This window comes from Chiloscyllium punctatum, unplaced genomic scaffold (assembly GCF_047496795.1).
Source record: "Chiloscyllium punctatum isolate Juve2018m unplaced genomic scaffold, sChiPun1.3 scaffold_322, whole genome shotgun sequence".
NCBI classification, from domain to species: Eukaryota; Metazoa; Chordata; class Chondrichthyes; order Orectolobiformes; family Hemiscylliidae; genus Chiloscyllium; species Chiloscyllium punctatum.
Genome location: NW_027310056.1, coordinates 232,416 through 252,529, shown reverse-complemented (window position 1 = coordinate 252,529; position 20,114 = coordinate 232,416). Strand labels below are relative to the sequence as shown.

Here is a 20,114-nt window from a genome sequence, read left to right as displayed (position 1 = left end):
TCAATGTGAGTGTTAGTGAGTGTGAGTGAGTGTTAGTGAGTATGTGTGTGAATGTTAGTGAGTGTTAGTGAGTGTGCGTGTGAGTGTGATTGACTGTGAGTGAGTGTTAGTGAGTGAGTGTTAGTGTGAGAGTGTGTGTGAGTGTGATTGATTGTGAGTGAGTGTTAGTGAGTGTGTGAGTGTGAGTGTTAGTGAGTGTGAGTGTGTCAGTGTGTGTGATTGACTGAGTGAGTGTTAGTGAGTGTGTGAGTGTGAGTGTTAGTGAGTGTGTGAGTGTGTGTGATTGACTGTGAGTGAGTGTTAGTCTGTGAGTGTGATTGACTGTGAGTCAGTGTTAGTGAGTGTGTGTGTGATTTGAGTGTGAGTGAGTGTTAGTGAGTGTGTGAGTGTGAGTGTTAGTGAGTGTGTGAGTGTGTGTGATTGACTGAGTGAGTGTTAGTGAGTGTGTGAGTATGTGTGATTGACTGTGAGTGAGTGTTAGTCTGTGAGTGTGATTGACTGTGAGTCAGTGTTAGTGAGTGTGTGTGTGATTTGAGTGTGAGTGAGTGTTAGTGAGTGTGTGAGTGTGTGTGATTGACTGTGAGTGAGTGTTAGTGTGTGTGTGAGTGTGAGTGTTAGTGAGTGTGTGAGTGTGTGTGATTGACTGAGTGAGTGTTAGTGAGTGTGTGAGTATGTGTGATTGACTGTGAGTCAGTGTTAGTGAGTGTGTGTGTGATTTGAGTGTGAGTGAGTGTTAGTGAGTGTGTGAGTGTGTGTGATTGACTGTGAGTGAGTGTGTGTGATTGACTGTGAATGAGTGTTAGTGTGTGTGAGTGTGAGTGTATGAGTGTGTGTGATTGACTGTGAGTGAGTGTTAGTGAGTGTGTGTGTGTTAGTGAGTGTGTGAGTGAGTGTTAGTGAGTGTGTGAATGTGTCAGTGTGTGTGATTGACTGAGAGTGAGTGTTAGTGAGTGTGTGTGATTGACTGTGAGTGAGTGTTAGTGTGTGTGTAAGTGTGAGTGTTAGTGAGTGTGTGAGTGTGTGTAATTGACTGGGAGTGAGTGTTAGTGAGTGGGTGAGTGTGAGTGTGAGTGAGTGTGTGAGTGTTAGTGAGTATGTGATTGACTGTGAGTGAGTGTGTGTGTGAGAGTGAGTGTGTGTGATTGACTGTGAGTGAGTGTTAGTGAGTGAGTGTTAGTGTGTGAGTGTGATTGATTGTGAGTGTTAGTGAGTGTGTGAGTGTGTCAGTGTGTGTGATTGACTGTGAGTTTCCGTGAGTGTGTGTGATTGACTGTGAGTGAGTGTTAGTGAACGTGTGAGTGTGAGAGTGTGAGTGTTTGTGATTGACTGTGAGTGTTAGTGAGCATGTGAGTGTGAGAGTGTGAGTGTTTGTGATTTACTGTGAGTGTGTGTGTGAGTGTGTGTGATTGACTGTGAGTGAGTGTTAGTGAGTGAGTGTGTGTGAGTGTGATTGATTGTGAGTGAGTGTTAGTGAGTGTGTGTGAGTGTTAGTGAGTGTTTGTGATTTACTGTGAGTGAGTGTGCGTGTGAGTGTGAGTGAGTGTGTGTGATTGAGTGAGTGTTAGTGTGTGAGTGTGATTGATTGTGAGTGTTAGTGAGTGTGTGAGTGTGAGTGTTAGTGAGTGTGTGAGTGTGTCAGTGTGTGTGATTGACTGTGAGTGTTAGTGAGTGTGTGAGTGTGTCAGTGTGTGTGATTGACTGTGAGTTTCCGTGAGTGTGTGTGATTGACTGTGAGTGAGTGTTAGTGAGTGTGTGAGTGTGAGTGTTAGTGTGTGTGTGAGTGTGTGTTATTGACTGTGAGTGAGTGTTAGTGAGTGTGTGTGTGTGTTAGTGAGTGCGTGATTGTGAGTGAGTGTTTGTGAGTGTGTGTGTGAGTGTTAGTGAGTGTGTTGATTGACTGTGAGTGAGTGTTAGTGAGCGTGTGAGTGTGAGAGTGTGAGTGTTTGTGATTGACTGTGAGTGTTAGTGAGCATGTGAGTGTGAGTGTGAGTGTTTGTGATTTACTGTGAGTGAGTGTTAGTGAGTGTGTGTGTGATTGACTGTGAGTGAGTGTTAGTGAGTGAGTGTTAGTGTGTGAGTGTGTGAGTGTGAGTGAGTGTTAGTGAGTATGTGATTGACTGTGAGTGAGTGTTAGTGAGCGTGTGAGTGTGAGAGTGTGAGTGTTTGTGATTGACTGTGAGTGAGTGTTAGTGAGTGAGTGTGTGTGAGTGTGATTGATTGTGAGTGAGTGTTAGTGAGTGTGTGTGAGTGTTAGTGAGTGTTTGTGATTTACTGTGAGTGTGTGTTAGTGAGTGTGTGTGTGTTAGTGAGTTGCTTGATTGTGAGTGAGTGTTAGTGAGTGTTAGTGTGAGTGTTAGTGAGTGTTTGTGATTTACTGTGAGTGAGTGTGCGTGTGAGTGTGTGTGATTGACTGTGAGTGAGTGTTAGTGAGTGAGTGTTAGTGTGTGAGTGTGATTGATTGTGAGTGTTAGTGAGTGTGTGAGTGTGAGTGTTAGTGAGCGTGTGAGTGTGAGAGTGTGAGTGTTTGTGATTGACTGTGAGTGTTAGTGAGCATGTGAGTGTGAGAGTGTGAGTGATTGTGATTGACTGTGAGTGAGTGTTAGTGAGTGAGTGTGTGGGAGTGTGATTGATTGTGAGTGAGTGTTAGTGAGTGTGTGTGAGTGTTAGTGAGTGTTTGTGATTTACTGTGAGTGAGTGTTAGTGAGTGTGTGTGTGTTAGTGAGTTGCTTGATTGTGAGTGAGTGTTAGTGAGTGTGTGTGAGTGTTAGTGAGTGTTTGTGATTTACTGTGAGTGAGCGTTAGTGAGTGTGTGTGAGTGTTAGTGAGTGTGTGTGATTGACTGTGAGTGAGCGTTAGTGAGTGTGTGTGAGTGTTAGTGAGTGTGCAAGTGTGTGTAATTGACTGTGAGTGAGTGTTAGTGAGTGGGTGTGTGTGAGTGTTAGTGTGTGTGTGAGTGTGTGTTATTGACTGTGAGTGAGTGTTAGTGAGTGAGTGTGTGTGAGTGTGATTGATTGTGAGTGAGTGTTAGTGAGTGTGTGTGAGTGTTAGTGAGTGTTTGTGATTTACTGTGAGTGTGTGTTAGTGAGTGTGTGTGTGTTAGTGAGTTGCTTGATTGTGAGTGAGTGTTAGTGAGTGTGTGTGAGTGTTAGTGAGTGTTTGTGATTTACTGTGAGTGAGTGTGCGTGTGAGTGTGAGTGAGTGTGTGTGATTGACTGTGAGTGAGTGTTAGTGAGTGAGTGTTAGTGAGTGAGTGTTAGTGTGTGAGTGTGATTGATTGTGAGTGTTAGTGAGTGTGTGAGTGTGAGTGTTAGTGAGTGTGTGAGTGTGTTAGTGTGTGTGATTGACTGTGAGTGTTAGTGAGTGTGTGAGTGTGTCAGTGTGTGTGATTGACTGTGAGTTTCCGTGAGTGTGTGTGATTGACTGTGAGTGAGTGTTAGTGAGTGTGTGAGTGTGAGTGTTAGTGTGTGTGTGAGTGTGTGTTATTGACTGTGAGTGAGTGTTAGTGAGTGTGTGTGTGTGTTAGTGAGTGCGTGATTGTGAGTGAGTGTTTGTGAGTGTGTGTGTGAGTGTTAGTGAGTGTGTTGATTGACTGTGAGTGAGTGTTAGTGAGCGTGTGAGTGTGTTAGTGAGTGCGTGATTGTGTGTTATTGACTGTGAGTGAGTGTTAGTGAGTGAGTGTGTGTGAGTGTGATTGATTGTGAGTGAGTGTGTGTGAGTGTTAGTGAGTGTTTGTGATTTACTGTGAGTGAGTGTGCGTGTGAGTGTGAGTGAGTGTGTGTGATTGACTGTGAGTGAGTGTTAGTGAGTGAGTGTTAGTGTGTGAGTGTGATTGATTGTGAGTGTTAGTGAGTGTGTGAGTGTGAGTGTTAGTGAGTGTGTGAGTGTGAGTGTTAGTGAGTGTGTGAGTGTGTCAGTGTGTGTGATTGACTGTGAGTGTTAGTGAGTGTGTGAGTGTGTCAGTGTGTGTGATTGACTGTGAGTTTCCGTGAGTGTGTGTGATTGACTGTGAGTGAGTGTTAGTGTGTGTGTGAGTGTGTGTTATTGACTGTGAGTGAGTGTTAGTGAGTGTGTGTGTGTTAGTGAGTGCGTGATTGTGAGTGAGTGTTTGTGAGTGTGTGTGTGAGTGTTAGTGAGTGTGTTGATTGACTGTGAGTGAGTGTTAGTGAGCGTGTGAGTGTGAGAGTGTGAGTGTTTGTGATTGACTGTGAGTGTTAGTGAGCATGTGAGTGTGAGTGTGAGTGTTTGTGATTTACTGTGAGTGAGTGTTAGTGAGTGTGTGTTAGTGTGTGAGTGTGTGAGTGTGAGTGAGTGTTAGTGAGTATGTGATTGACTGTGAGTGTTAGTGAGCGTGTGAGTGTGAGAGTGTGAGTGTTTGTGATTGTGAGTGTTAGTGAGCATGTGAGTGTGAGAGTGTGAGTGTTTGTGATTGACTGTGAGTGAGTGTTAGTGAGTGAGTGTGTGGGAGTGTGATTGATTGTGAGTGAGTGTTAGTGAGTGTGTGTGAGTGTTAGTGAGTGTTTGTGATTTACTGTGAGTGTGTGTTAGTGAGTGTGTGTGTGTTAGTGAGTTGCTTGATTGTGAGTGAGTGTTAGTGAGTGTGTGTGAGTGTTAGTGAGTGTTTGTGATTTACTGTGAGTGAGTGTGCGTGTGAGTGTGTGTGAGTGTGTGTGATTGACTGTGAGTGAGTGTTAGTGAGTGAGTGTTAGTGTGTGAGTGTGATTGATTGTGAGTGTTAGTGAGTGTGTGAGTGTGAGTGTTAGTGAGCGTGTGAGTGTGAGAGTGTGAGTGTTTGTGATTGACTGTGAGTGTTAGTGAGCATGTGAGTGTGAGAGTGTGAGTGATTGTGATTGACTGTGAGTGAGTGTTAGTGAGTGAGTGTGTGTGAGTGTGATTGATTGGGAGTGAGTGTTAGTGAGTGTGTGTGAGTGTTAGTGAGTGTTTGTGATTTACTGTGAGTGAGTGTTAGTGAGTGTGTGTGTGTTAGTGAGTTGCTTGATTGTGAGTGAGTGTTAGTGAGTGTGTGTGAGTGTTAGTGAGTGTGTGTGATTTACTGTGAGTGAGCGTTAGTGAGTGTGTGTGTGTTAGTGAGTTGCTTGATTGTGAGTGAGTGTTAGTGAGTGTGTGTGAGTGTTAGTGAGTGTTTGTGATTTACTGTGAGTGAGCGTTAGTGAGTGTGTGTGAGTGTTAGTGAGTGTGTGTGATTTACTGTGAGTGAGTGTTAGTGAGTGTGTGTGTGTTAGTGAGTTGCTTGATTGTGAGTGAGTGTTAGTGAGTGTGTGTGAGTGTTAGTGAGTGTGTGTGATTTACTGTGAGTGAGCGTTAGTGAGTGTGTGTGAGTGTTAGTGAGTGTGCAAGTGTGTGTAATTGACTGTGAGTGAGTGTTAGTGAGTGGGTGTGTGTGAGTGTTAGTGTGTGTGTGAGTGTGTGTTATTGACTGTGAGTGAGTGTTAGTGAGTGAGTGTGTGTGAGTGTGATTGATTGTGAGTGAGTGTTAGTGAGTGTGTGTGAGTGTTAGTGTGTGTGAGTGTGTGTTATTGACTGTGAGTGAGTGTTAGTGAGTGGGTGTGTGTGAGTGTTAGTGAGTATGTGTGATTGACTGGGAGTGAGTGGTAGTGAGTGTGAGTGTGCAAGTGTGTGTAATTGACTGTTAGTGAGTGTGTGTGTGTTAGTGAGTGTGTTTGATTGTGAGTGAGTGTTAGTGAGTGTGTGTGTGAGTGTTAGTGAGTGTGTGTGATTGACTGGGAGTGAGTGGTAGTGAGTGTGAGTGTGCAAGTGTGTGTAATTGACTGTTAGTGAGTGTGTGTGTGTTAGTGAGTGTGTTTGATTGTGAGTGAGTGTTAGTGAGTGTGTGTGTGAGTGTTAGTGAGTGTGTGTGATTGACTGGGAGTGAGTGGTAGTGAGTGTGAGTGTGCAAGTGTGTGTAATTGACAATTAGTGAGTGTGTGTGTGTTAGTGAGTGTGTTTGATTGTGAGTGAGTGTTAGTGAGTGTGTGTGTGTTAGTGAGTGTGTTTGATTGTGAGTGAGTGTTAGTAAGTGTGTGTGTGAGTGTTAGTGAGTGTGTGTGATTGACTGGGAGTGAGTGGTAGTGAGTGTGAGTGTGCAAGTGTGTGTAATTGACTGTTAGTGAGTGTGTGTGTGTTAGTGAGTGTGTTTGATTGTGAGTGAGTGTTAGTGAGTGTGTGTGTGAGTGTTAGTGAGTGTGTGTGATTGACTGGGAGTGAGTGGTAGTGAGTGTGAGTGTGCAAGTGTGTGTAATTGACTGTTAGTGAGTGTGTGTGTGTTAGTGAGTGTGTTTGATTGTGAGTGAGTGTTAGTGAGTGTGTGTGTGTTAGTGAGTGTGTTTGATTGTGAGTGAGTGTTAGTGAGTGTGTGTGTGAGTGTTAGTGAGTGTGTGTGATTGACTGGGAGTGAGTGGTAGTGAGTGTGAGTGTGTGTGTGAGTGTGAGTGTTAGTGAGTGTATGAGTGTGTGTGATTGACTGTGAGTGAGTGATAGTGAGTGGGTGTGTGTGAGTGTTAGTGTGTGTGTGAGTGTTAGTGAGTATATGAGTGTGTGTGATTGACTGTGAGCGAGTGTTAGTGAGTGTGTGTGTGTTAGTGAGTGTGTGAGTGTGAGTGTTAGTGAGTGTGTGAGTGTGTCAGTGTGTGTGATTGACTGTGAGTGAGTGTGTGAGTGTGAGTGTTAGTGAGTGTGTATGATTGACTGTGAATGAGTGTTAGTGTGTGTGTGAGTGTGAGTGTTAGTGAGTGTGTGAATGTGTCAGTGTGTGTGATTGACTGAGAGTGAGTGTTAGTGAGTGTGTGTGTGTGTTAGTGAGTGTGTGAGTGTGAGTATTAGTGAGTGTGTGTGAGTGAGTGTTAGTGAGTGTGTGTGTGTGTTAGTGAGTGTGTGAGTGTGAGTATTAGTGAGTGTGTGTGAGTGAGTGTTAGTGAGTGTGTGTGAGTGTTAGTGAGTGTGCGTGATTGACTGTGAGTGAGTGTGTGTTAGTGAGTGTGTGAGTGTGAGTGTTAGTGAGTGTGTGAATGTGTCAGTGTGTGTGATTGACTGAGAGTGAGTGTTAGTGTGTGTGTGAGTGTGAGTGTTAGTGAGTGTGTGTGATTGACTGGGAGTGAGTGTTAGTGAGTGGGTGTGTGTGAGTGTGAGTGTTAGTGAGTGTGTGAGTGTGTGTAATTGACTGTGAGTGAGTGTTAGTGAGTGTGTTTGTGAGTGTGAGTGAGTGTGTGAGTGTTAGTGAGTATGTGATTGACTGTGAGTGAGTGTTAGTGAGTGAGTGTTAGTGAGTGAGTGTGTGTGAGTGTGATTGATTGTGAGTGAGTGTTAGTGAGTGTGTGAGTGTGAGTGTTAGTGAGTGTTTGTGATTTACTGTGAGTGAGTGTTAGTGAGTGTGTGTGTGTGAGTGTGTGAGTGTGTATGATTGACTGAGTGTGTGTTAGTGAGTGTGTGATTGACTGTGAGTGAGTGTTAGTGAGTGTGTGTGTGTTAGTGAGTGTGTGAGTGTGAGTGTTAGTGAGTGTGTGAATGTGTCAGTGTGTGTGATTGACTGTGAGTGAGTGTTAGTGTGTGTGTGAGTGTGAGTGTGTGTGGGGTGAGAGTGTCTGATTAACTGTGAGTGTCAGTGAGTGTGTGTGAATGTTAGTGAGTGTGAGTGTGATTTACAGACTGTGAGTGTGTGTGTGAGTGAGTGTGTGAGTGTGTGTGACTGACTGTGAGTGGGTGTTAGTGAGTGTGTATGAGAGTGTGTGTGTGATTGACCATGAGTGAGTGTTAGTGAGTGTGTGTGTGAGTGTGAGTATTAGTGTGTGTGTGTGAGTGTGTGTGACTGACTGAGTGAGTGTTAGTGAGTGTGTGTGTGTGTTAGTGAGTGTGTGTTATTGACTGTGAGTGAATGTTAGTGAGTGTGTGTGTGTGTGTTAGTGAGCGTGTGTGATTGTGAGTGAATGTTAGTGAGTGTGTGTGATTGACTGTGGGAGTGTGTGTGAGTGTGCTCCTGTACCTGAGGCAGTGTCAACGCCTTCCTGCCTGGTGTCCTTTCCCTGTTTCGGTGAATTGTACAGCCACCTACCCCATCCCTGAACGCCCCCTCGGCCCGGCCCAGCGCAGTGCACAGTGCGATCCCAGTCTGCCACTTACATTGGGGTTCCCAGGAAGATCAGAGAGTCCCACTGGGGGACGTATTTCATCTGGCCCTTCAGATGGAGGGGCTTCTTCGGGGGCTCCCTCATATCCTCAAAGATGGTGTCACTACAGCGGCCTGTCCGAGGGTGAGGAGGGAGGCTCAGAGACTCGAGGGAAAACTCCCTCCGCCCGCAGCAACCACCCACCCCACCGCAAAACCCCTTCGCCACCACCCAGTCTCATGGGCCGCACTCGCAGGATCTCCCAACACATTCTCGGGCTATTCAGCAAGGCCAGGCATCGCACGTCGGTGACAATTCCCCTCCCGGGGAGGAGGTAGAGGGGCTGGAAGGGGGTGACAGAGATAGGGAGGGGGTGTAGGGGACTGGAGGGGGTGACAGAGATAGGGAGGGGGTGTAGGGGGCTGGAGGGGGGGACAGAGATAGGGAGGGAGTGTAGGGGCTGGAGGGGGTGACAGAGATAGGGAGGGGGTGTAGGGGGCTGGAGGGGGTGACAGAGATAGGGAGGGGGTGTAGGGGGATGGAGGGGGTGACAGAGATAGGGAGGGGGTGTAGGGGGCAGGAGGGGGTGACAGAGATAGGGAGGGGGTGTAGGGGCTGGAGGGGGTGACAGAGATAGGGAGGGGGTGTAGGGGGCTGGAGGGGGTGACAGAGATAGGGAGGGAGTGTAGGGGGCTGGAGGGGGTGACAGAGATAGGGAGGGGGTGTAGGGGGCTGGAGGGGGTAACAGAGATAGGGAGGGGGTGTAGGGGGCTGGAGGGGGTGACAGAGATAGGGAGGGGGTGTAGGGGCTGGAGGAGGTGACAGAGATAGGGAGGGGGTGGGTTGGAGATCCCGATGATCTGCACTGATCGCCCAGGCCCAGCCTCGGGATGAGAATTTGGGAGTGAGGCCCTTCGTGGCGGGCTAGCCCACGGGCGGTGTCTCTCACCTGTGACAGTCTGGAAGGCGAGTAGCTCAATGTCCTTCACCACCGAGTTGCTAACATTCTTCTGAGACAGCGCCCCGTTCCCGTAATCCTCATCGACGCTCACGGTTCCCTCGTCAAGGTCTGCCTCTGCGGCGATAGTCAAATGCAGTGCGCCTGGTGTCGGCTGTCACCCGCCCTCTCCCAACGTAACCCTCCACCCCGCCCCCCCCCCCCACCACCCCGGGGGTGGGGGGAGAGAGCCGGACGCAGCCGGGCTCCCCCCCCAACCCCCAGCGCACAGCCTTGTCCTTCTGTGTAGGCCTGAGCCCCACTACCAAGGCCTACACCAGGCCCCAAGCCACACTTCAGGCCCTTGTGGCAGGCTTTTGGACAGCCTCCAGGTGTCCCTGCTCGGGCCTTTGTGGGTACAGTTTAGCCCCTGGGGACGGGTCATGGGGGGGGTGGGGAGAGAGATAGAGATAGAGAGAAAACAGAGAGAGAGAGAGACACACACACACACAGAGGCCAGAGTGAGGGAGACGGAGAGACAAAGGGATAGAGAGAATGAGTGGAATAGAGAGAAAAACTAAGAGGGAGAGACAGTGAGAGAGAGAGAGATAGAGAGACAGAGAGAGAAAGAGAGAGAAAACAAAGACACATAGACAGAGAGGACAGATAGAAAGAGAGACAGACAGAGAGACAAAGGGATAGAGAGTGAGCAGGAGAGAGAGAGAAAGAGAGAGAGATGGAGAGAGAAAGAGGTGGAGACAGAAACTGAGACAGAGAGAGATAGATATATAGAGAGAGAGGCAGACAGAAAGAGAGAGAGGGAGACTCTGATATATATATATAGAGAGAGAGAGAGACAGAGAGAGAGCAAGAGAGAGAGAGAAAGACACAGAGAGAGAGAGACAAAGGAATAGAGAGAGAGGGAGAGAAAGAGACAGAGAGAGAGAGACAGAGAGGACACAGTGAGAGAGAGAGAGAGAGAGAGACAGAGAGAGAGAGACAAAGGAATAGAGAGGGTGAGTGGGAGAGAGGGAAAAACAGAGGGAGGGAGAGACAGAAACAGATGGAGAAAGAGGTGGAGACAGAGAGAGAGAAAGAGATAGAGAGAGGGAGACAGAGATCGAGAGAGAGACAGGGAGAGAGAGACAGAGAGAGAGATAGAGAGAGAAAGAGACACAGAGATAGAGAGAGAGAGCAAGAGAGAGACAGAGAGATAGATAGAGAGAAAGAGACAGAGAGAGAGACAGAGAGAGAGCAAGAGAGACAGAGATAGAGAGAGAGACAGAGAGAGAGAGAGAGAGAAAGAGACACAAAGGGATGGAGAGCGAGCGGGAGAGAGAAAGACAGAGAGAGGGAGAGACAGAGAGAAAACAAGAGATAGAGAGAGACACACAGAGGGAGAGAGACAGAGACAGTGACCCCTCCCCCGCCCACCCCACCCACCCACCCACCAGAGGGTCCTTCACCGAGGTGGGACTGCAGGGAGGGGGAGCGGGAAGGGGAGGATCACGGGGTGACCCTGGGGGAGGGGGGGGTGCGGTGAGGGGTAAAATTCCAGCGAAGCATTCCGCCCGTTTCCCCAAGAGGCCGGGCCCGGTGAGCAGCAGACCCTCCCCTCCCCCGCCTAGCAACAGGCCCGGCACCAACCTCTCCCGGCGTCACTCAGCCGGTCGCCATCGGGGTCTCTGTCGGCCTTGACGGCGCTGACCTTCTGCTTACTCTCCACCACGGCCTTTGACATCAGCTCGAAGACGTTGTTGAGGTGGGTGTAGATCTGCCGGGGTTGTTGGGGGGGGCGGGGGGGGGGTTACGGAGTGGAGGGGCGTGGGGAGGGAACGGACAGGAAGCCAATGAGCGGGAACCAAGATGGCCAACTCGGCCCCCACCCTCAACACCGCCCCCCCCCCCCCCCCTCTTCCACCGCCCCCCCCCCCCCCCTCTTCCACCGTCACTCCCGCCTCTCCTAGTGGCAAGGCCAAAGAGTTCAATTGAAGGTAACACGCGACAGGGAGCGGGCGGAACTTTCCCAGCATCCTTTGAGAAGCAGCCGGTTACGCCAACTGCGTTACAGAGACTTGGCACATGCCACCCCCACCCTATTGGTTCAAGAGGCCGGTGGGATTGGCTATTTCTAAAGCAAGGAACGGGTTAGGTAGAGGGAACACTACCCTCCAACACACACCCCACCCCCACCTTCCCAGTGTGGGGGAGACAGGGGATTACACACTCTGTAACAAGGGTCAGGGCGTGAACCACATGGGGTTAGATACAGAGTAAAGCTCCCTCCACACTGTCCCCCCCATCAAATACTCCCAGGGACAGGGACAGCAAGGTGTTCGATGGTGTAAAGCTCTCTCTACAGCGTCCTATTAAACCATCTCAAAAGCCTGGGGGTTGGATATAGAGTAAAGCTCCCTCTACACTGTCCCATTACCCCCTCCAAAACAGATGGAGGGTTGGATATAGGGTAAAGCTCCCTCTACACCTTCCCATTACACTCTCCTGAAAGACCCAGGAGGGTTGGATAGAGTAAAACCCCCTATACGCCATACCATTCCACCCGCTGGAAAGGCACGGGGATTGGATGTAGTGTAAAGCTCCCTCTACACAGTCCCATCAGGCCCTCCCGAAAGAACAAGGGGGTTAGGTACAGCGTAAAGCTCCCTCTACACAGTCCAATCAAGTCCTCGCAAAAGGACAAGGGGGTTAGGTACAGCGTAAAGCTCCCTCTACACAGTCCCATCAGACCCTCGCAAGAGGACAAGGGGGTTAGATACAGTGTAAAGCTCCCTCTACACAGTCCAATCAAGCCCATACGAAAGGCCCAGGGGGTTGGATGCAGAGTAAGGCTCCCTCTACACAGTCCAATCAAACCCTTCCGAAAGGCCCGGGGGTTAGATGCAGAGTAAGGCTCCCTCTACACGGTCCCATCAGGCCCTTCCGAAAGGCCCAGGGGGTTGGATGCAGAGTAAGGCTCCCTCTACACAGTCCAATCAAGCCCTTCCGAAAGGCCCAGGGGGTTGGATGCAGAGTAAGGCTCCCTCTACACAGTCCAATCAAGCCCTTCCGAAAGGCCCAGGGGGTTGGATGCAGAGTAAGGCTCCCTCTACACAGTCCAATCAAACCCTTCCGAAAGGCCCGGGGGTTAGATGCAGAGTAAGGCTCCCTCTACACAGTCCAATCAAGCCCTTCCGAAAGGCCCAGGGGGTTGGATGCAGAGTAAGGCTCCCTCTGCACGGTCCCATCAGGCCCTTCCGAAAGGCCTGGGGGGTTGGATGCAGAGTAAGGCTCCCTCTACACGGTCCGAAAGGCCTGGGCAGTCTGAGCCGAGTGCGGGTGGGCGGGTGAAGGGTTGACTTACGTTTTCCCAGTTGAACTCCAGCATGGGCCGGACCAGGGTGAATTCATCGTCCACCTTCTTCCCTTGGAGCTCCGAGAAGACCTCTTTGAGCCCCTCGCCAATGCGGTACATGGTCATGTCCCTCCGGAAGATCATGCTGAAGGGGAACATGTCGAAGATGATTCCTTTCTTCATGGGCAGCTTCTCGTAGCCCGGTGCGGCCTTCAGCTGAGGCATCCGGTGTTTGAAGGCCGCGTTGTCGAAGTTCATCTTGTAGACCACGTAGGTCATCTTCTCTGTCTCCTCCTTGGACAGGATCTCGACCTCGATGTCCGTGTTGTAGAACTGCCTTCCCACCTGTGACAGCTGCCCTGAGAGAGAGAGAGAGAGAGAGAGAGAGAGGCGGCCATTTTGGAGAGGATTTGTAGCTCAGATTCACTTTGGTAAGAGTAACAAGAAGATGGGGTACTGGGCTAATGGTCGGATAGTGTGGAAGAGCAGAGGGATCTTGGTGTCCATGTACACAGATCTCTAAAAGTTGCCACCCAGGTAAATAGTGCGGTGAAGAAGGCATATGGCGTACTGGGCTTTATTGGTAGAGGAATTGAGTTCCGGAGTCCTGAGGTCATGTTGCAGTTGTATAAGACTCTGGTGCGGCCGCATCTGGAGTATTGTGTGCAGTTTTGGTCGCCATACTATAGGAAGGATGTGGAGGCACTGGAACGGGTGCAGAGGAGGTTTACCAGGATGGTGCCTGGTATGGTAGGAAGATCCTATGAGGAAAGGCTGAGGCACTTGGGGTTGTTTTCATTGGAGAAAAGAAGGTTTAGGGGTGACCTCTTAGAGGTGTACAAGATGATTAGGGGTTTAGATAGGGTTGACCGTGAGAACCTTTTTGCACGTATGGAGTCAGCTATTACGAGGGGGCATAGCTTTAAATTAAGGGGTGGTAGGTATAGGACAGATGTTAGGGGTAGATTCTTTACTCAGCGAGTCGCGAGTTCATGGAATGCCCTGCCAGTATCAGTGGTGGACTCTCCCTCTTTATGGGCATTTAAATGGGCATTGGATAGGCATTTGGAGGATAGTGGGCTCGTGTAGGTTAGGTGGGCTTGGATCGGCGCAACATCGAGGGCCAAAGGGCCTGTACTGCGCTGTATTGTTCTATGTTCTATGTTCTATGTTCAAACGCCCTGCGACTAACGCTATATCAGTCAGAAAGTAGCCACCAGTATCCTACTAGCGCCAACCAGCCACGGCCAACGATCATGATTGTTCTCAACTATTGGCACACTCAGTGGCTCAGTGGTTAGCACCGCTGCCTCACGGCGCCAGGGACCCGAGATCGATTCCCCCCCCTAGGGCGTCTATCTGGGTGGAGTTTGCGCGTTCTCCCCCACCCACCCCCCCCCCATTCCGTGTCCGCGAGGGTTTTGTCCGAGTTTCCTCCCCCAATCCAAAGATAGACAAGGTGTCTTCCCTGGGGTCCAGAATTAGAGGGGCACAGGGCTAGGGTGAGAAAGGGACTAAGGGGCAACTTTTTCACCCAGAGGGTGGTACGTGTGTGGAATGAGCTGCCAGAGGAAGTGCTGGGGGCTGGAACAATGACAGCATTTAAAAGGCATCTGGATGGGGACATGAATAGGAAGGGTTTGGAGGGAATATGGGCCAAGTGCTGGCAAATGGGACTGGATTAATTCAGGATATCTGGGTCAGCATGGACAGGTTGGACCGAAGGGACTGTTTCCTTGCTGTGCATCTCTATGACTCTACGTGCAGGTTAGGGTGGATTGGCCATGCTAAATTGTCCCATAGTGCCCCAGGGATGTGCAGGTTAGGGTGGATTGGCCATGCTAAATTGTCCCATAGTGCCCCAGGGATGTGCAGGTTAGGGTGGATTGGCCATGCTAAATTGTCCCATAGTGCCCCAGGGATGTGCAGGTTAGGGTGGATTGGCCATGCTAAATTGTCCCATAGTGCCCCAGGGATGTGCAGGTTAGGGTGGATTGGCCATGCTAAATTGTCCCATAGTGCCCCAGGGATGTGCAGGTTAGGGTGGATTGGCCATGCTAAATTGTCCCATAGTGCCCCAGGGATGTGCAGTATAGGCTGGATTCGTCCCGGTTAAATGTAGGGGAATGGGTCTGTGTGGGATACTCTTTGGAGGGTCGGTGTGGACCTGTTGGGCCGAAGGGCCTGTTTCCACACAGTCGGGACTCTACACAGATGAAGGAGGACACCACGTTGACTGGGACAACACATCTGTCCCGGGACAGGCTAAACAGAGACACTCAGGGGAATTCCTCGAGGCCTGGGACTCCATCAATCATTTTGGAGCCCCTTCAGCAACCTCAGACAAATCGAACACGAAGTGGTATCACCCAGCACGACAGACTGAGACACACGAGTCGGAAAAGGGGCATACCATCAGTGTTTCACCAGAGAATCGCGCCGATGGTGTTATCGAGTCACGATGACAAAACGTTTGAGAACAAACCTACCAGCTCAGTGAGCGAACGTACAACCAGAGAGATAGAGAGAGAGAGAGAGACGTGGGGAGAGGGAGACAGAGAGAGAGAGACGGGGGAGAGAGAGAGATAGTGAGAGAGAGAGAGTTGGGGGGGAGAAAGGGAGACAGAGAGAGAGAGGGAGAGAGAGACGGGGGAGAGAAAGAGACAGGGGTGAAAAGGAGACAGAGACGGGGTGGGAGAGAGAGAGAGAGAGAGAGATATGGGGGGATGAGAGAGAGAGAGAGACAGGGGAGAAAGAGAGAGAGAGTGGGAGAGAGATGGGGGGAGAGAAAGAGAGAGAAAGATGGGGGAGAGAGAGAAAGAGAGAGAGACGGGGCGGAGAGAGAGACGGAGAGATGGTGGGGAGAGATGGGGAGAGACAGAGAGAGGGAGACAGAGAGAGATGGGGGGAGAGAGAGAGAGATGGGGGGGGAGAGGAAGACAGAGAGAGACGGGGAGAGACAGAGAGAGAGAGAGTGACGGGGAGAGAGAGAGAGAGACATGGGGTGGAGAGAGGGGGACAGAGAGACGCGGGGGGGTGACAGAGAGAGAGAGAGAGAGAGAGACGCGGGGGAGTGAAAAGGAGACAGAAAGAGACGAGGGAGAGAGAGAGAGAGAGATGTAGGGCAGAGAGAGAGAGGGAGAGGGAGAGACGGGGGGGGAGAGAGATGGAGGGGGGAGAGATAGAAGATGGGGGGGAGAGAGAGAGAGAGAGGTGGGGAGAGGGAGACAGAGAGAGACGGGGGAGAGAGAGAGAGAGATAGTGAGAGAGAGAGAGTTGGGGGGGGGGAGAAAGGGAGACAGAGAGAGAGAGAGACGGGGAGAGAAAGAGACAGGGGTGAAAAGGAGATAGAGACGGGGGTGGGAGAGAGAGAGAGAGAGAGAGAGGGGGAAGAGATACGGGGGGATGAGAGAGAGAGAGAGACAGGGGAGAAAGAGAGAGAAAGACAGGGGAGAAAGAGAGAGAGAGAGCGGGAGAGAGATGGGGGGAGAGAAAGAGAGAGAAAGATGGGGGAGAGAGAGAAAGAGAGAGAGATGGGGCGGAGAGAGAGAGGGAGAGATGGTGGGGAGAGATGGGGAGAGACAGAGAGAGGGAGACAGAGAGAGATGGGGGAGAGAGAGAGAGATGGGGGGGGAGAGGAAGACAGAGAGACACGGGGGAGAGACAGAGAGAGAGAGTGACGGGGTGAGAGAGAGAGATGGGGTGGAGAGAGGGGGACATAGAGAAATGGGGGGAGAGAGACAGAGAGAGAGCAAGAGTGACGGAGAGAGAGAGAGAGATGGGGGGAGAGAGGGAGACAGAGAGACGCGGCGGGGGGGTGACAGAGAGAGAGAGAGACAGGGGGGGTGAAAAGGAGACAGAAAGAGACGAGGGAGAGAGAGAGAGATGGAGGGCAGAGAGAGAGAGAGAGGGAGAGACGGGGGGAGAGAGATGGAGGGGGGAGAGACAGATACAGAGAGACAGAAGACGTGGCGAAGAGAGAGAGAGAGAGAGAGAGGTGGCTCGCAGAACCCTCACGTCAACCATGTTGACCACGACAACTCCCAAGGCCCTGGGCAGGGTCAGCGCCAGGACTGTGTACCCCCAGCCTCCTGGCAGCATCTGGGACCAGAGGGCACTGTCTCTGAATAAAGGGGAGCCGAGGTGAGGAGGGAATCTCTTCTCTCCAGGGATTGGGAGTCCAACAGTGTGGAAAATGGACCCTTCGGCCCATCTCATCCATTCCAACCAGATATCCCAAATTAATCTAGTCCCATTTAAGGTCATACAGCACGGAAACAGACCCTTCGGTCCAACCCGTCCATGCCGACCAGATATCCCAACCCAATCCAGTCCCATTTGCCAGCACTTGGCCCATATTTCCTCCAAACCCTTCCTATTCATGTCCCCATCCCGATGCCTTTTAAATGTTGTCGTTGTACCAGCCTCCACCACTTCCTCTGGCAGCTCATTCCATACACGTACCACCCTCTGTGTGAAAAAGTTGCCCCTCAGGTCCCCTTCCCCTCTCACCCTAACCCTCTAGTTCTGGACATCCCCACCCCAGGGAAAAGACCTTGCCTATTTACCCTATCCATGCCCCTCGTGATTTTATAAACCTCTATAAGGTCACCCCTCAGCCTCCGACGCTCCAGGGAAAACAGCCCCAGCCTGTTCAGCCCCTCCCTGTAGCTCAAACCCACCGTGTCAATCTTTTCTGAACCCTTTCAAGTTGCACAACATCCTGCCTATAGCGGGACAGTTTCCATTGACCCTCCCTGTCCCCTCAGCCTTGCCTTCCTTACCCTTGACAAATTGGGTGAAGCCCTTGCGGGTGCTACGGTAATGCAGAGTCAGGCTGGTCTCACACTCCTCCTCCACACAGAAGCTGGGAGGCTGAACCTTGGGGAACGAGAAGCGGGAAATACTCGTGGAGATTGTCCAACTCATTGATGAAGTCCCTCACGTTGCGTCCCAGAACCTGCCCAGGGACCGAGGGAGAGAGAGAGAGAGAGAGAGGCTGTCAGGGTGGGTCAGGAGGGACTCGAGGGGCCAAACAGCCTGAGAGTGGGGTTTCTGATCAATATCAACCCACCTGAGGGTCCCCCATTCTCCCCCCCCACTCCCCGGGAGAGCGAGTCCCCCATTCTCCCCCCCCACTCCCCGTGGAGTGAGTCCCCCATTCTCTCCCCCACTCCCCGTGGGAGTGAGTCCCCCATTCTCCCCCCCCACTCCCCATGGGAGTGAGTCCCCCATTCTCCCCCCACTCCCCGTGGGAGTGAGTCCCCCATTCTCCCCCCACTCCCCGTGGGAGTGAGTCCCCCATTCTCCCCCCACTCCCCGTGGGAGTGAGTCCCCCATTCTCCCCCCCACTCCCCGTGGGAGTGAGTCCCCCCATTCTCCCCCCACTCCCCGTGGGAGCGAGTCCCCCATTCTCTCCCCCCACTCCCCGTGGGAGTGAGTCCCCCCATTCTCTCCCCCCACTCCCTGTGGGAGTGAGTCCCCCATTCTCCCCCCACTCCCCGTGGGAGTGAGTCCCCCATTCTCTCCCCCCCACTCCCCGTGGGAGCGAGTCCCCCATTCTCCCCCCACTCTCCCTGGGAGCAAGTCCCCCATTCTCCCCCCACTCCCTGTGTGAGCGAGTCCCCCCATTCTCCCCCCCACTCTCCCTGGGAGCGAGTCCCTCATTCTCCCCCCCCACTCCCTGTGGGAGTGAGTCCCCCATTCTCTCCCCCACTCCCCGTGGGAGTGAGTCCCCCATTCTCTCCCCCACTCCCCGTGGGAATGAGTCCCCCCATTCTCCCCCCACTCCCTGTGGGAGCGAGTCCCCCATTCTCCCCCCCACTCTCCCTGGGAGCGAGTCCCTCATTCTCCCCCCCCCCCCCCCACTCCCCGTGGGAGCGAGTCCCCCATTCTCCCCCTCACTCCCCGGGGAGTGAGTCCCCCATTCTCCCCCACTCCCTGTGGGAGTGAGTCCCCCATTCTCCCCCCCACTCCCCCGTGGGAGCGAGTCCCCCATTCTCCCCCCCACTCCCTGTGGGAGCGAGTCCCCCATTCTCCCCCCACTCCCCGTGGGAGTGAGTCCCCCATTCTCCCCCCACTCCCAGTGGGAGTGAGTCCCCCATTCTCTCCCCCACTCCCCGTGGGAGCGAGGTCCCCCATTCTCTCCCCCCACTCCCTGTGGGAGCGAGTCCCCCATTCTCTCCCCCCACTCCCTGTGGGAGCGAGTCCCCCATTCTCCCCCACTCCCCGGGGGAGCGAGTCCCCCATTCTCCCCCCACTCCCCGTGGGAGCGAGTCCCCCATTCTCCCCCCCCACTCCCCGTGGGAGCGAGTCCCCCATTCTCCCCCCACTCCCTGTGGGAGCGAGTCCCCCATTCTCCCCCACTCCCCCGGGGGAGCGAGTCCCCCATTCTCCCAGCATCTCCCACATAATGGTTGAAGGTTCCTAGGCCCGGGCCTTACCTTGAGGATTCGTTCGTACCCATAATTCCCGATCCTCTTCACCATGTAGACCCCGAAAGCGTACATCAGCTCATCGTGGGTCTTCCCCAGAACCTCACCCGCTGCCTTCGCCATCCTCAAGATCAGATTGTCACTGAGGAGGGGCAACAACACACACTGAGATAGGGAGGGGGTGTAGGGGCTGGAGGGGGGGGACAGAGATAGGGAGGGGGTGTAGGGGCTGGAGGGGGTGACAGAGATAGGGAGGGGGTGTAGGGGCTGGAGGGGGGGGGACAGAGATAGGGAGGGGGTGTAGGGGCTGGAGGGGGGGGACAGAGATAGGGAGGGGGTGACAGAGGTAGGGAGGGGGGTGTAGGGGGCTGGGGGGGGGTGGGGGTGTAGGGGCTGGAGGGGGTGACAGAGATAGGGAGGGGGTGTAGGGGGCTGGAGGGAGTGACAGAGATAGGGAGGGGGTGTAGGGGCTGGAGGGGGGGACAGAGATAGGAGGGGGTGACAGAGATAGGGAGGGGGGTGTAGGGGGCTGGGGGGGTGGGGGTGTAGGGGCTGGAGGGGGTGACAGAGATAGGGAGGGGGTGTAGGGGGCTGGAGGGAGTGACAGAGATAGGGAGGGGGGTGTAGGGGCTGGAGGGGGGGGGACAGAGATAGGGAGGGGGTGTAGGGGTCTGGAGGGGGTGACAGAGAGAGGGAGGGGGTGTCGGGGGCTGGAGGGGGTGACAGAGATAGGGAGGGGGTGTAGGGGCTGGAGGGGGGGGACAGAGATAGGGAGGGGGTGTAGGGGGGCTGGAGGGGGGGGGGACAGAGATAGGGAGGGGTTGTAGGGGCGGGGGTGTGGTGTAGGGGGCTAGAGGGGGTGATAGAGATAGGGAGGGAGTGTAGGGGGTTGGAGGGGGTGACAGAGATAGGGAGGGGGTGTAGGGGGCTGGAGGGGGTGACAGAGATAGGGAGGGGGTATAGGGGGCTGGAGGGGGTGACAGAGATAGGGAGGGAGTGTAGGGGCTGGAGGGGGTGACAGAGATAGGGAGGGGGGTATAGGGGACTGGAGGGGGTGACAGAGATAGGGAGGGGGTGTAGGGGGCTAGAGGGGGTGACAGAGATAGGGAGAGGGTGTAGGGGGCTGGAGGGGGTGACAGAGATAGGGAGGGGGTGTAGGGGCTGGAGGGGGTGACAGAGATAGGGAGGGGGTGTTATAGCCCCCCACCTGTCCCATCCCAGTTCCCCACCCCTTTCCCCAGCTCCCTCCCTCTCCCCGGTGTTCCCCTCCCCTC

General features: G+C 52.8%; 1 protein-coding gene across 1 annotated transcript in view; it reads right to left on the bottom strand.

Moving 5' to 3' along the window:
• LOC140472430 (soluble guanylate cyclase 88E-like) overlaps nucleotides 1-18,997 on the bottom strand; it is a gene marked incomplete at its 3' end in the record, with an annotated part of 37,944 nt that extends 18,947 nt beyond the window's left edge. The window contains 7 exon segments of the mRNA XM_072567484.1: nucleotides 8,131-8,251; nucleotides 9,067-9,192; nucleotides 10,702-10,828; nucleotides 12,416-12,765; nucleotides 17,191-17,305; nucleotides 17,307-17,366; nucleotides 18,850-18,997. Of these exon segments, the coding sequence (XP_072423585.1) occupies nucleotides 8,131-8,251; nucleotides 9,067-9,192; nucleotides 10,702-10,828; nucleotides 12,416-12,765; nucleotides 17,191-17,305; nucleotides 17,307-17,366; nucleotides 18,850-18,963 (1,013 nt within the window).
• Between the last annotated feature and the right edge of the window lie 1,117 nt (nucleotides 18,998-20,114).